The following is a 15,072-nucleotide window of genomic DNA, read 5'->3' as shown; positions in this document are numbered from 1 at the left end:
TTTTAGCTTCTTAGAATACTCTTAGTTTAGTAATTTGATCATAGATGTTCTTGTGGTGATGACTTCCAGATTTTGGGGAAATAATAGATGTTGAATTTTAGAAGTTATTGAATTGTCTTTTATTAATGAGTTTAAGTCTTCCGCATTGCTTTATGTTGATATTAAATTGAAATGTTAAGGTTTAGATTGGTCGGTTCGCTCACATAGGAGGGTAAATGTGGGTGCCAGTCGCGGCTCGGTTTTGGGTCGTGACAAAATCTATGTAAAACTAAAAAAAAATATTCAATATTCTTGTCATTCTTAGTGTTGAATTGATTTTCTTTTTGCATTAATATTAAATTGATTTTTATTTAAACTTTATTATAATTACCAAAATGCATTATAAACTATAATATTTATTAGATCATTAAGAATTCTAACTTCCAAACATGAAATAAATATATTAAAAGATAAAAATTATGAAAAAGTATAAGAGATATTTAAAAATTATATCAAAATAAGTATTTTTACGTATAAAATAAAATTTTAAAATTATATATATAATGTCCGGTTGGTTTGGTCTCGGGTTGGTTTTTTTTAGTTGAAACCAAACCAACCCAAATATAGTCGGGTTTTTTTTCAACACCAAACTAAGTCAAATCAAATCACTAGTCGGGATCTTTTTCCGGTTTACGATTTGATTCGATTTTCGGTTCGGTTTTTTACGCCCTTAGTTCCTTGTATTTCTAGACCAACTACACTTTTTGCAACTTAATGATCACATTGATGTAGAGCAGATGTTGAAAAAGGTTGTTCCTGATTGCTAAATTATTTATTTTTCAGTCGGGATTTGGACCTAACTCAACCTCCGAAAATTATAACTAAAGAGGAAAAGATTGTCCAAATCCATAAAATAATGGTATAGTGGGATGGATAACATTCCTTCACTTTCAACTAGAAGTCTCACACGTTATAGCTCAAGAGAGAAAGATTGTAGAAGTCCATATAAGCATGAAATTTTAATCCATTATAACACCCTTCTCACACCTAGACGATCAGGTCCGATTAAAGCATGGATCGAGAGCCCAAACGAGGATGAATCTGACTTTGATCCTAACTCACCCTCAAAAGTTAGCTCATAAAGAATCCTATCCAAGTCCATAAAACCAAATTGTCAATCCATTCTCCAAACTATGTGGATATTTAATCCACTCTAACACGTCCTTCACGCTCAGGCACAACTGAAGCGTGGATCGAAAGCCCAAACAAGGATAGACTCAATTCTAGAATCTAACTCAACCCCATAAAATTCTTAATGCAAAAGTAAGCTAAGATTGTGTAGCAGGTAGGGGTTGGCAGTTAGGCCTATTATTATAATTTCTACATTATGTTATAGACTGAAGTAAAATGTAATGTCTATAGTCGATGTTGTACTTATTTAAAATTTAGTTTTGGATTTGTTTTGTCAAAATTGTAAAAGAAAAGCAAATAGATGTTGTTGACTAATTTAGGTTTACATGTCATAATTCAATCTGATTGAACTTTAAAATTACCAAACAATCCACCCTATATCTTGCATATCGTACCTATCAACATTACTAGAAAATTACAGATTTTGAGAAAATTTGTGTAATAAAATATGATTTTTTTCATCGAATCAGTTTCATTGGGAAAATGCATAGTGAGAAATAGATTCTCATTGAAATAACATAAATCTTCTTAATTTTTTTCATATGAAATAATTACTATTTCCTTCCGACCAAATTCAATTGAAATATAAGTCGAATAGCCACGGAGCATTTTTCAAATGAAAAATGGTAAAAAAAAAAAAAATTAGCATGTCCCTCTTACACTACAACAGAAACAACTTTTAGCGACATTAAATATTGACACATAATAAAGAGTGCTAACGTCTTTACCCGCATTAGTAAGTGCTATTAGAACCAATATCGCTAAAGGCTTTAGGGACATATACCAAGAGTGACAATTGCCGCTAAAAGTACATATTTAGCGGCAATTAAGAATTAAATGTCACTAATGGTCATTTTTGTTGTAGTGTTAGAGTTGTTTAACAAGCAATTAAAACCAAGTTACTAAGATAAATGAAGCATTATATTACATCTAGACATTTAATTTGGTCCCCATAGAAATTACAAGCACAATGATAACAACAATTTTCTTCAAATGTAAAAATAAATGAAAAGTTAGAAAAAATGAAAAATGTTATTTAAAAATACTATGGTTTCTTGAAAATTTTTCCAGCAGCCACAGCAGCATCAATAACATCAGTGATAACTCTAACAACTGTAGTAATTGAACATGTATTTCCTTTGAATGTTGGAGATCCTGCTTTTGTGAACTTAGCTACACAACTCAAGAAGTTCTCATTGCACTCCAAATTTAGATAATTATCTGTCACATCAAAAAAAATAACAAAAATAGCTAAGAAGAAATGAATTCAGGATTTAGAATCAATCAGTTCGTAATGAATAAAGATTCGCTAGTGTATATATAGAGAGAGTTTCTCTTTAAATTTATGTGATGTAGTTTGACTTGACACAGAGTTTAAGATAGAAGAATGTTTGTATAGCTATAAATTATTTCATTAAAATAAAGTCGGGATTTTAAAGTTTGGTTACTGAATATAACAATATGTCATTCCTTTTTACACCCACTAAAAAGAAAGTGAATCATATAAATTAGGACAAAAAAAATTGAGTAACTTTTTTGGGGTAATTATATCTTTTTGTACCATCCTAAAAAAAATAATAAGAGAAATGTATTTGTTTTGTATATTAAGTATAATAATAAATACACATTATCAGTATACATATTTTATATCTTAATGTAAACACCATTATTTAATTATACATATCTGCATGGTTCGAGCCAAAGAATAATTGAAGTAAGATTCGTTTATGCCAACTAACTATCACTAAAAATTATTTTTAAACCCTACTTGTGGAAATGAAACAAGTTATTATAATTAAAGTAACATAGCTTCCAAATATCCACTACTAAAAAAAACATACAATTACCTCTAAAATATATCCATAATTCCTAGTTAATTCATCATTAAATAATATTTAGCTAATTAATTTAATCGCTAATTTATAAATAAATAAAATTAGTATGAAAATTTACCGTTTAGCTATGAAATTTTATCAATTAATCACGAACGTTCATTGAATTTTGGCCAATCAGAGCTTCTCCATAATTTCAGTAGGATAAACACCAACTTTGATGTGTCAACATATGCATTATTGACTACAACTACCTCCCATAATTCAAATATATTATTTTCTCTAGCTAGGTGTCTTGCAAAGCAACTTCCTCAGTAAAACCTTCTTTGTTACTTGTCACTCATTAATTTGTTATTTCTTTCGTTTCAATATATATAATATTTTTAAAATTTTGAAATTTAAATAAATAAATTTTTAATAATAAACTTTTCATATATCTTTTAAATACTTTGAATGTTTAATTTTTGAAAAACAAAAAATGTCTATTTATTGGGGGTTGTAAGAAGATATTTACATAATTAAGTCAACTAAAATAAATGTAGCTAATTTATATACTAAAATATATATTATTAATAAATATAAAAAATGATAAATAATATATAAATCATTTACAACTTCATTGCATGACTTCAAATTTTTTAGAGATAAAAGGTGTGAATTAGGAACTATGAGTATGTTTGGTATTGAGGAAAAATATTTTCTATAATCTTTTTTTTAATGTTCAATTAGTTAAATATTTTGAAATCAAAATATGTTAATAATTAGGAAATTAACTTCCTTAACTAAAGTAAGAAAATAAATTTCACAAATAATAATATCCCACGTCAATTATGTTTTTATCGTACTTTGGACACCTCATTTTCACCTTTTATCCTACAACTCTCAACCCCACCACCACAAACCCCACCTCACATGATATTTATGTCGCGTTTTATATAAATTTAAAAAAATCACTTATTTTTTAAAGATAATTTTTTTTGAGAAAATATTTTTCTTCATGCATGCCGAACACACCCTATATATCAACCTTTAATGCCGTATAGTTAAAATTGAATTCTATATTATATATAAGATAAACGTGAATAAAGCTTTTATATTTTTACTGTCATTATAAAATTCAAAACTCGTAAAGTAAATAACTTACTGTCTTTGTGTTGTATACATAAATCATGCTTCATACAACAAGCATCAAGTGCATCACATGGTTGTTCCCCAGGGCATCCACTATACATAATTCCACAATATTTACCATATCTTAGAAATGGAGGAACTGCAATGAAATCATTATTAAAATCTTATTAACTATAGAATTTATATAATTAAAAGTAGAAGTAGTTTTAAATATTGAAACATAGTGTACCTGCACAAAACTTTGATTCACATGTTCTACTGCATTCTTTTTCCTAAAAAAAAAATTGAATTAAAAAAAGAAAAAAGAAAAAAAAAGTTGATTAGGATAAGTTTGTGAATAATTAACATGAAATTGTTTTAAGCAAAAAAAAAATGATATAGTGGATGAATAACAATATTTTTTTATTTTTAATCAGAATTTTTAAGTTCGAGCTCTACTTTAAAAATATCTATTAAATTGGGTCCACCCCTACCTTACCCATAGGGGTACTAATTAGCCCATTAGTTTGTATAGAGAAAAACACTATGTATAGTTGACATGAGTTGTGATTAATGTAGATCTACTCAATGGGCTAGAGTGACCTTATTTTGCCTTATCAATTCTAGGGAAACTCTGAATACATGCATAGATATTTGTACATACACATCTTTTAGGTGCTAAGATCCAAAGGTGAGAGGAAAACAATCTAGATTGTACGTTAAGGTTTTTAAGCAAATCACTTAGTGAAAAAGAAAGTGATCGATCGATGATAATCAGGAGGTGGTCTTGGAAGCAGCCGCTATGGTTATTATTTTACAATTGAAGTACTACACTAAAGAATGGAAAATTATGGAGCTTCTCTACTCTAATGAGTAAATACATGACAGATATCTGAATTAATCGAATTATTAAATTCTGGAATATCATGATCAGTTGTAGAATCAAAATTTAAAAGAAGATTCAAATTATGAAGAAATACACGAAAAAACTAATGAAGATTCAACATCATAATATTCGTATGTATAAACAATATAATATTCGTTGACCCTACCTAGCTCCGCCTCCCAACATGGTTATAGAAAAGCATGAGATGAGAGATACATAGAAAGAAAAATTTACCAAGGAGAGGCCAGCATTAGTTTCAACACCAACATTAAGTGCATGAATTGAAATTGGGGAATTAAATAAATTGGTGAAATTTGCTATGATGCAAAATGCAAGAAAGTGTAGAGATAATTTCACCATTTGAACTAAGCACAAAGAAAGAAAAAAAAGCACTAAATTTTAAGACAAAGTTTTTTAAAATTTTAATAATTTAATAGAAAGGCTCTGATTTATAGGAAAAAATGGTTGGTGACAAAACAAAAATATATGTGTATAGAAACTGAAGCCTTTCTGGCTGAGTTGATGAGATGATATTTGTCTTGTAACGTCTCGTGACATGATTTTGGCACTTTTGGACATGATATGTAAACACTATCAATTATTTTATTTTATTATTTTAACAGTGAGAAGGATGTGAACCTCAATTATTTGATTCAATATTTACTAGGAGAGATATTTTCAAAAATATATGTTTCAGTATTTTAATAATCCAAATATATATAAAAGAAGGGACTAATTTGAGTCATTTCTAATAAGTTAAAAGGATATTTTTATTTAATAGATGAAAGAAAGGATGAATTTGATTCAATAAATAGAAAGAGAATATTTTTAAATTATTTTTAATACGTTAAAAGATATTTGTATAACTTTTTCGTTTAAATTATAAACTTCTTTGTACAAAAGGTTATGGTAGACATTTAAAATTTTATGGAACTCTACAAGATGTGTTTGATTTCAATTAGAATTCTTGGAGGCTACTCAACCTTAAACTCTAGTTCATGTCTATATAAAACCTGTTATATTCACTTAAAATGACATCTCGAATATCTCATAAATTATTGTTATTCACAAAGAGATCATGAACACCTCGAATATTGACTTTCTTAAAAAGCAATCTCGAATATATCATAAGCTCTTAGGTATTCATAAAGATCAATATCTCATAATTTTTGAGCATTCACAAAAAGAAATCATAGAAAGTCCAGCTTTCTAACAAGAAGACAGAGAGAACCCGTGGATCAAACGCTGCAGATTTCTCTAGAAACTACAAAGTTTAAGAATTCAAGCATTCAACTCAAGATCAAGACCATCATATTCAAGAACAAGCTAAAAAAAAAGTACAAGACAAGATCAAGTTGAAGTTCATCAAAATTATATTGAAGATCAAGCTTGAAGGCCTCTGGATTTAATTAGTACGAGTTGAGATCAAGCTCAAGCTCAAACTTAAAAGCCCTTGAATTTATATTCGAAAAGACGAATTAGGGGATCCATATATATTGTAACACTCATATTTTACAATTATACACTACAATCATTGCGGTATTTTCCAATTTTGATTATTATTTTCTCGACACAAATTTTACTGTCTATANAGGATTTAGAATCAATCAGTTCGTAATGAATAAAGATTCGCTAGTGTATATATAGAGAGAGTTTCTCTTTAAATTTATGTGATGTAGTTTGACTTGACACAGAGTTTAAGATAGAAGAATGTTTGTATAGCTATAAATTATTTCATTAAAATAAAGTCGGGATTTTAAAGTTTGGTTACTGAATATAACAATATGTCATTCCTTTTTACACCCACTAAAAAGAAAGTGAATCATATAAATTAGGACAAAAAAAATTGAGTAACTTTTTTGGGGTAATTATATCTTTTTGTACCATCCTAAAAAAAATAATAAGAGAAATGTATTTGTTTTGTATATTAAGTATAATAATAAATACACATTATCAGTATACATATTTTATATCTTAATGTAAACACCATTATTTAATTATACATATCTGCATGGTTCGAGCCAAAGAATAATTGAAGTAAGATTCGTTTATGCCAACTAACTATCACTAAAAATTATTTTTAAACCCTACTTGTGGAAATGAAACAAGTTATTATAATTAAAGTAACATAGCTTCCAAATATCCACTACTAAAAAAAACATACAATTACCTCTAAAATATATCCATAATTCCTAGTTAATTCATCATTAAATAATATTTAGCTAATTAATTTAATCGCTAATTTATAAATAAATAAAATTAGTATGAAAATTTACCGTTTAGCTATGAAATTTTATCAATTAATCACGAACGTTCATTGAATTTTGGCCAATCAGAGCTTCTCCATAATTTCAGTAGGATAAACACCAACTTTGATGTGTCAACATATGCATTATTGACTACAACTACCTCCCATAATTCAAATATATTATTTTCTCTAGCTAGGTGTCTTGCAAAGCAACTTCCTCAGTAAAACCTTCTTTGTTACTTGTCACTCATTAATTTGTTATTTCTTTCGTTTCAATATATATAATATTTTTAAAATTTTGAAATTTAAATAAATAAATTTTTAATAATAAACTTTTCATATATCTTTTAAATACTTTGAATGTTTAATTTTTGAAAAACAAAAAATGTCTATTTATTGGGGGTTGTAAGAAGATATTTACATAATTAAGTCAACTAAAATAAATGTAGCTAATTTATATACTAAAATATATATTATTAATAAATATAAAAAATGATAAATAATATATAAATCATTTACAACTTCATTGCATGACTTCAAATTTTTTAGAGATAAAAGGTGTGAATTAGGAACTATGAGTATGTTTGGTATTGAGGAAAAATATTTTCTATAATCTTTTTTTTAATGTTCAATTAGTTAAATATTTTGAAATCAAAATATGTTAATAATTAGGAAATTAACTTCCTTAACTAAAGTAAGAAAATAAATTTCACAAATAATAATATCCCACGTCAATTATGTTTTTATCGTACTTTGGACACCTCATTTTCACCTTTTATCCTACAACTCTCAACCCCACCACCACAAACCCCACCTCACATGATATTTATGTCGCGTTTTATATAAATTTAAAAAAATCACTTATTTTTTAAAGATAATTTTTTTTGAGAAAATATTTTTCTTCATGCATGCCGAACACACCCTATATATCAACCTTTAATGCCGTATAGTTAAAATTGAATTCTATATTATATATAAGATAAACGTGAATAAAGCTTTTATATTTTTACTGTCATTATAAAATTCAAAACTCGTAAAGTAAATAACTTACTGTCTTTGTGTTGTATACATAAATCATGCTTCATACAACAAGCATCAAGTGCATCACATGGTTGTTCCCCAGGGCATCCACTATACATAATTCCACAATATTTACCATATCTTAGAAATGGAGGAACTGCAATGAAATCATTATTAAAATCTTATTAACTATAGAATTTATATAATTAAAAGTAGAAGTAGTTTTAAATATTGAAACATAGTGTACCTGCACAAAACTTTGATTCACATGTTCTACTGCATTCTTTTTCCTAAAAAAAAAATTGAATTAAAAAAAGAAAAAAGAAAAAAAAAGTTGATTAGGATAAGTTTGTGAATAATTAACATGAAATTGTTTTAAGCAAAAAAAAAATGATATAGTGGATGAATAACAATATTTTTTTATTTTTAATCAGAATTTTTAAGTTCGAGCTCTACTTTAAAAATATCTATTAAATTGGGTCCACCCCTACCTTACCCATAGGGGTACTAATTAGCCCATTAGTTTGTATAGAGAAAAACACTATGTATAGTTGACATGAGTTGTGATTAATGTAGATCTACTCAATGGGCTAGAGTGACCTTATTTTGCCTTATCAATTCTAGGGAAACTCTGAATACATGCATAGATATTTGTACATACACATCTTTTAGGTGCTAAGATCCAAAGGTGAGAGGAAAACAATCTAGATTGTACGTTAAGGTTTTTAAGCAAATCACTTAGTGAAAAAGAAAGTGATCGATCGATGATAATCAGGAGGTGGTCTTGGAAGCAGCCGCTATGGTTATTATTTTACAATTGAAGTACTACACTAAAGAATGGAAAATTATGGAGCTTCTCTACTCTAATGAGTAAATACATGACAGATATCTGAATTAATCGAATTATTAAATTCTGGAATATCATGATCAGTTGTAGAATCAAAATTTAAAAGAAGATTCAAATTATGAAGAAATACACGAAAAAACTAATGAAGATTCAACATCATAATATTCGTATGTATAAACAATATAATATTCGTTGACCCTACCTAGCTCCGCCTCCCAACATGGTTATAGAAAAGCATGAGATGAGAGATACATAGAAAGAAAAATTTACCAAGGAGAGGCCAGCATTAGTTTCAACACCAACATTAAGTGCATGAATTGAAATTGGGGAATTAAATAAATTGGTGAAATTTGCTATGATGCAAAATGCAAGAAAGTGTAGAGATAATTTCACCATTTGAACTAAGCACAAAGAAAGAAAAAAAAGCACTAAATTTTAAGACAAAGTTTTTTAAAATTTTAATAATTTAATAGAAAGGCTCTGATTTATAGGAAAAAATGGTTGGTGACAAAACAAAAATATATGTGTATAGAAACTGAAGCCTTTCTGGCTGAGTTGATGAGATGATATTTGTCTTGTAACGTCTCGTGACATGATTTTGGCACTTTTGGACATGATATGTAAACACTATCAATTATTTTATTTTATTATTTTAACAGTGAGAAGGATGTGAACCTCAATTATTTGATTCAATATTTACTAGGAGAGATATTTTCAAAAATATATGTTTCAGTATTTTAATAATCCAAATATATATAAAAGAAGGGACTAATTTGAGTCATTTCTAATAAGTTAAAAGGATATTTTTATTTAATAGATGAAAGAAAGGATGAATTTGATTCAATAAATAGAAAGAGAATATTTTTAAATTATTTTTAATACGTTAAAAGATATTTGTATAACTTTTTCGTTTAAATTATAAACTTCTTTGTACAAAAGGTTATGGTAGACATTTAAAATTTTATGGAACTCTACAAGATGTGTTTGATTTCAATTAGAATTCTTGGAGGCTACTCAACCTTAAACTCTAGTTCATGTCTATATAAAACCTGTTATATTCACTTAAAATGACATCTCGAATATCTCATAAATTATTGTTATTCACAAAGAGATCATGAACACCTCGAATATTGACTTTCTTAAAAAGCAATCTCGAATATATCATAAGCTCTTAGGTATTCATAAAGATCAATATCTCATAATTTTTGAGCATTCACAAAAAGAAATCATAGAAAGTCCAGCTTTCTAACAAGAAGACAGAGAGAACCCGTGGATCAAACGCTGCAGATTTCTCTAGAAACTACAAAGTTTAAGAATTCAAGCATTCAACTCAAGATCAAGACCATCATATTCAAGAACAAGCTAAAAAAAAAGTACAAGACAAGATCAAGTTGAAGTTCATCAAAATTATATTGAAGATCAAGCTTGAAGGCCTCTGGATTTAATTAGTACGAGTTGAGATCAAGCTCAAGCTCAAACTTAAAAGCCCTTGAATTTATATTCGAAAAGACGAATTAGGGGATCCATATATATTGTAACACTCATATTTTACAATTATACACTACAATCATTGCGGTATTTTCCAATTTTGATTATTATTTTCTCGACACAAATTTTACTGTCTATAAATCTCAAAATTTATAGGCAATAAAATTCTGAGAATTGTAGACAATAATATTTTGAAAAATTATAGACAATGAAATTCGCGTAGAAAAAATAATAATCAGGACCGAAAAGTATCACAACAATCACAGCATTTGATTCAATATATAAATGTTACAATCTTTATGTAATTGAATATAAATTCAAGAACGCTTGAGCTTCATCTTGAACTTGTACTTGGATTCAAGTGCGTTAGAGCTTGATCTTGAATATAATCTTGATAAACTTGAATTTGGCTTGTACTTGAATTCAAGGACCTTCGAGCTTGATCCTGGATGTAATATTGATGAACTTGAACTTGATATTGACTTGTCATGCGGAAGCTAGCAAAGCGAATCTCAAAAGTCCATGAGTAAGAAGACAAACGAGAAATATACCTATAAACACAAACATAGTTTGGTCAATCGACATACGTCCACAAAGAAGATGAGAAATTCACTATATAAGTATGATAGTACAAAATATAGAGAGAAACAACGTAACATCAACCAATTCACTCGAAATACAATGAGATTCACACAAGTGATAACACATCACTTGTGTCCCACAAATTCTTTCCTCTAACCAAAACTCTCAAAGCCCCTAAGACTACATTATAATGTTATTATATTAGAAGTAACAAGTCTCTATTTATAGAGTACTAAACATTTTCCTACAATAAAAGGACTAGTCAAATATGAAGACTTTATATTTTTCTTTAGAAGAAGAAAAAACTATATATGGTAAGAAACTTAGGGCAATACCTAACATCATCATGCGCTTACTAATCAAAGCAATAAGGATAAGTTAAAATAAACAAAAACAACTAACATAATACATGACTTAACTTGGCTTCAACGGGCAACTATGACCTTCACATTGAGTGGGCACAATAGGCACTTAAACTTATATAAAATTGAACAGGTAGACACATGTATTGTCACGTAGTACACTATATTATCATGTAGGACGAATGTGTCTATTTGTTCAATTTTATACAAGTTTAAACGCCTACTTATGTACACTCAAAGTTAAAAATCACAGTGGCCAACTAACATCAAGTTAAGGGTCATGTTTATGAATTATGTCTTATTTTTAAATGTCGAAGATAAAACGACTAATATTTTGGAGCTAACAGATTTTAAAATATACATATTATAGTTTATTTGACCAAATTTCTAAAATCGATTTATTTTGAAAAAGAAAGTTTTGTTTCAAAATAAATATACTTTCGGTGAGCATCAATTGTACTTGACTAATCAATTTTAAAAATAATTTTGAATTGGAATTAGTATTTGACCAAAAAAATTCAAAAATCGTCTTCTCTTATATTTTTTAAGTGATTTTTTTTTAATTTTTCACCTGATATTTGATATCTATATTAGAGTCTATTAATTCAAATCTAAGTCAGATAAAATCCAATAAGATATATCACTCTCGATCAAACATTTTTTCATATTCAAAACCTCTTATTAACGAAGAGGACAATCCCATCAACCACGTCACATAACTCATCTATTTACAGAAATTGACGAAAGATTATCCTAATTTGAGGGATATTTGTATACCAAATGGCTTTTAATTAAATATTGATGCTTGTAGTTACCTTGTTGTATCTCGTGGAGACATATATGTCCAAGAATTCACGTGCCAATGTGACAGAAATTCAACTATTCAATTATGCACATGTACTTATTTACTATGCACTATATTCTCGTCCGTTAAATTTTACTTGTATATTATATTTATTTTAATATATAAATAAATAATTGAGTTTTCTTTATGTTTAACTTTCTTTTAAGACTAAATACTAAATATCAATGAATGTAAGTATTTTAATAAAATACTCATATAATCGTTATTTGTAAAAGAATATATAAAATTTAAAGTGAACATGTAAAAGTAAATAAAGAGAATATTAAAAATATCATTAATCAAAGAAATAGATTTATTTTCTTTATTTTATTTTACTTGACCAATTTGTTACTGCCTTTTACAAATTGCTAACATGGACATCTATATAGTGATTAATTTTATTTTTAATATTAAAATCAAGTAAAATAAAACTATTTGAAGGGAACTGTTAAAAACGAATAATTATTTAAGTTATGGTAGAGGGTTGTAATCATGATTTATACATGTTAACTTTCTTTATTACTATAATAATTGTTAGAAGTTGTATTAATTGTGGTAAGTAAAGAATAACGTGTAAAACAAAGTGGTAAAAGAAAGAATAACGTGTAAACACCTCTCTGCTTAGTATAACATTATTACAAATGCATTTCAAAATATTATATTTTAAACCAAACCCGCCCCCCGCCCCCCCGCNCCACAATATTTACCATATCTTAGAAATGGAGGAACTGCAATGAAATCATTATTAAAATCTTATTAACTATAGAATTTATATAATTAAAAGTAGAAGTAGTTTTAAATATTGAAACATAGTGTACCTGCACAAAACTTTGATTCACATGTTCTACTGCATTCTTTTTCCTAAAAAAAAAATTGAATTAAAAAAAGAAAAAAGAAAAAAAAAGTTGATTAGGATAAGTTTGTGAATAATTAACATGAAATTGTTTTAAGCAAAAAAAAAATGATATAGTGGATGAATAACAATATTTTTTTATTTTTAATCAGAATTTTTAAGTTCGAGCTCTACTTTAAAAATATCTATTAAATTGGGTCCACCCCTACCTTACCCATAGGGGTACTAATTAGCCCATTAGTTTGTATAGAGAAAAACACTATGTATAGTTGACATGAGTTGTGATTAATGTAGATCTACTCAATGGGCTAGAGTGACCTTATTTTGCCTTATCAATTCTAGGGAAACTCTGAATACATGCATAGATATTTGTACATACACATCTTTTAGGTGCTAAGATCCAAAGGTGAGAGGAAAACAATCTAGATTGTACGTTAAGGTTTTTAAGCAAATCACTTAGTGAAAAAGAAAGTGATCGATCGATGATAATCAGGAGGTGGTCTTGGAAGCAGCCGCTATGGTTATTATTTTACAATTGAAGTACTACACTAAAGAATGGAAAATTATGGAGCTTCTCTACTCTAATGAGTAAATACATGACAGATATCTGAATTAATCGAATTATTAAATTCTGGAATATCATGATCAGTTGTAGAATCAAAATTTAAAAGAAGATTCAAATTATGAAGAAATACACGAAAAAACTAATGAAGATTCAACATCATAATATTCGTATGTATAAACAATATAATATTCGTTGACCCTACCTAGCTCCGCCTCCCAACATGGTTATAGAAAAGCATGAGATGAGAGATACATAGAAAGAAAAATTTACCAAGGAGAGGCCAGCATTAGTTTCAACACCAACATTAAGTGCATGAATTGAAATTGGGGAATTAAATAAATTGGTGAAATTTGCTATGATGCAAAATGCAAGAAAGTGTAGAGATAATTTCACCATTTGAACTAAGCACAAAGAAAGAAAAAAAAGCACTAAATTTTAAGACAAAGTTTTTTAAAATTTTAATAATTTAATAGAAAGGCTCTGATTTATAGGAAAAAATGGTTGGTGACAAAACAAAAATATATGTGTATAGAAACTGAAGCCTTTCTGGCTGAGTTGATGAGATGATATTTGTCTTGTAACGTCTCGTGACATGATTTTGGCACTTTTGGACATGATATGTAAACACTATCAATTATTTTATTTTATTATTTTAACAGTGAGAAGGATGTGAACCTCAATTATTTGATTCAATATTTACTAGGAGAGATATTTTCAAAAATATATGTTTCAGTATTTTAATAATCCAAATATATATAAAAGAAGGGACTAATTTGAGTCATTTCTAATAAGTTAAAAGGATATTTTTATTTAATAGATGAAAGAAAGGATGAATTTGATTCAATAAATAGAAAGAGAATATTTTTAAATTATTTTTAATACGTTAAAAGATATTTGTATAACTTTTTCGTTTAAATTATAAACTTCTTTGTACAAAAGGTTATGGTAGACATTTAAAATTTTATGGAACTCTACAAGATGTGTTTGATTTCAATTAGAATTCTTGGAGGCTACTCAACCTTAAACTCTAGTTCATGTCTATATAAAACCTGTTATATTCACTTAAAATGACATCTCGAATATCTCATAAATTATTGTTATTCACAAAGAGATCATGAACACCTCGAATATTGACTTTCTTAAAAAGCAATCTCGAATATATCATAAGCTCTTAGGTATTCATAAAGATCAATATCTCATAATTTTTGAGCATTCACAAAAAGAAATCATAGAAAGTCCAGCTTTCTAACAAGAAGACAGAGAGA

General features: G+C 27.6%; 2 protein-coding genes and 1 long non-coding RNA gene across 3 annotated transcripts; all 3 read right to left on the bottom strand.

Annotated features, from left to right (window-relative positions):
* Positions 1-2,058: 2,058 nt before the first annotated feature.
* LOC107026493 (phospholipase A2-alpha-like) lies at positions 2,059-5,532 on the bottom strand. Its single transcript, XM_015227474.1, has 4 exons — positions 5,233-5,532; positions 4,363-4,405; positions 4,147-4,272; positions 2,059-2,391 (listed from the first exon to the last, which is right to left on the bottom strand). The coding sequence occupies exons 1-4, from the start codon at positions 5,356-5,358 to the stop codon at positions 2,216-2,218; spliced, it is 471 nt and encodes a 156-aa protein (XP_015082960.1). The 5' UTR covers positions 5,359-5,532; the 3' UTR covers positions 2,059-2,215.
* Positions 5,533-7,775: 2,243 nt separating this feature from the next.
* Positions 7,776-9,547, bottom strand: LOC107026494 (phospholipase A2-alpha-like). Its single transcript, XM_015227475.2, has 3 exons — positions 9,384-9,547; positions 8,514-8,556; positions 7,776-8,423 (listed from the first exon to the last, which is right to left on the bottom strand). Exons 1-3 carry the CDS (start codon positions 9,507-9,509, stop codon positions 8,245-8,247), a joined length of 348 nt encoding a protein of 115 aa, XP_015082961.1. The 5' UTR covers positions 9,510-9,547; the 3' UTR covers positions 7,776-8,244.
* Positions 9,548-13,083: 3,536 nt separating this feature from the next.
* Positions 13,084-14,364, bottom strand: LOC107026495. Its single transcript, XR_001457580.2, has 3 exons — positions 14,078-14,364; positions 13,208-13,250; positions 13,084-13,117 (listed from the first exon to the last, which is right to left on the bottom strand). It is a non-coding gene; the product is annotated as an uncharacterized LOC107026495 (long non-coding RNA).
* Positions 14,365-15,072: the final 708 nt, after the last annotated feature.

Source organism: Solanum pennellii, chromosome 7 (genome assembly GCF_001406875.1).
Source record: "Solanum pennellii chromosome 7, SPENNV200".
Classification (NCBI taxonomy): Eukaryota; Viridiplantae; Streptophyta; class Magnoliopsida; order Solanales; family Solanaceae; genus Solanum; species Solanum pennellii.
This window is presented reverse-complemented; position numbering and strand designations above follow the sequence as displayed.

Excerpts from the sequence above, each read along its gene's own strand:
- LOC107026493 (XM_015227474.1), bottom strand. The coding sequence starts at position 5,358 with ATGGTGAAATTATCTCTACACTTTCTTGCATTTTGCATCATAGCAAAT. Across the intron at positions 4,406-5,232 it reads CTAATGCTGGCCTCTCCTTG|GAAAAAGAATGCAGTAGAAC; the intron begins GTAAATTTTTCT and ends TTTTTTTTTTAG. Across the intron at positions 2,392-4,146 it reads ATGTATACAACACAAAGACA|ATAATTATCTAAATTTGGAG; the intron begins GTAAGTTATTTA and ends TTGATGTGACAG.
- LOC107026494 (XM_015227475.2), bottom strand. The coding sequence starts at position 9,509 with ATGGTGAAATTATCTCTACACTTTCTTGCATTTTGCATCATAGCAAAT. Across the intron at positions 8,557-9,383 it reads CTAATGCTGGCCTCTCCTTG|GAAAAAGAATGCAGTAGAAC; the intron begins GTAAATTTTTCT and ends TTTTTTTTTTAG. Across the intron at positions 8,424-8,513 it reads TGAATCAAAGTTTTGTGCAG|TTCCTCCATTTCTAAGATAT; the intron begins GTACACTATGTT and ends ATTTCATTGCAG.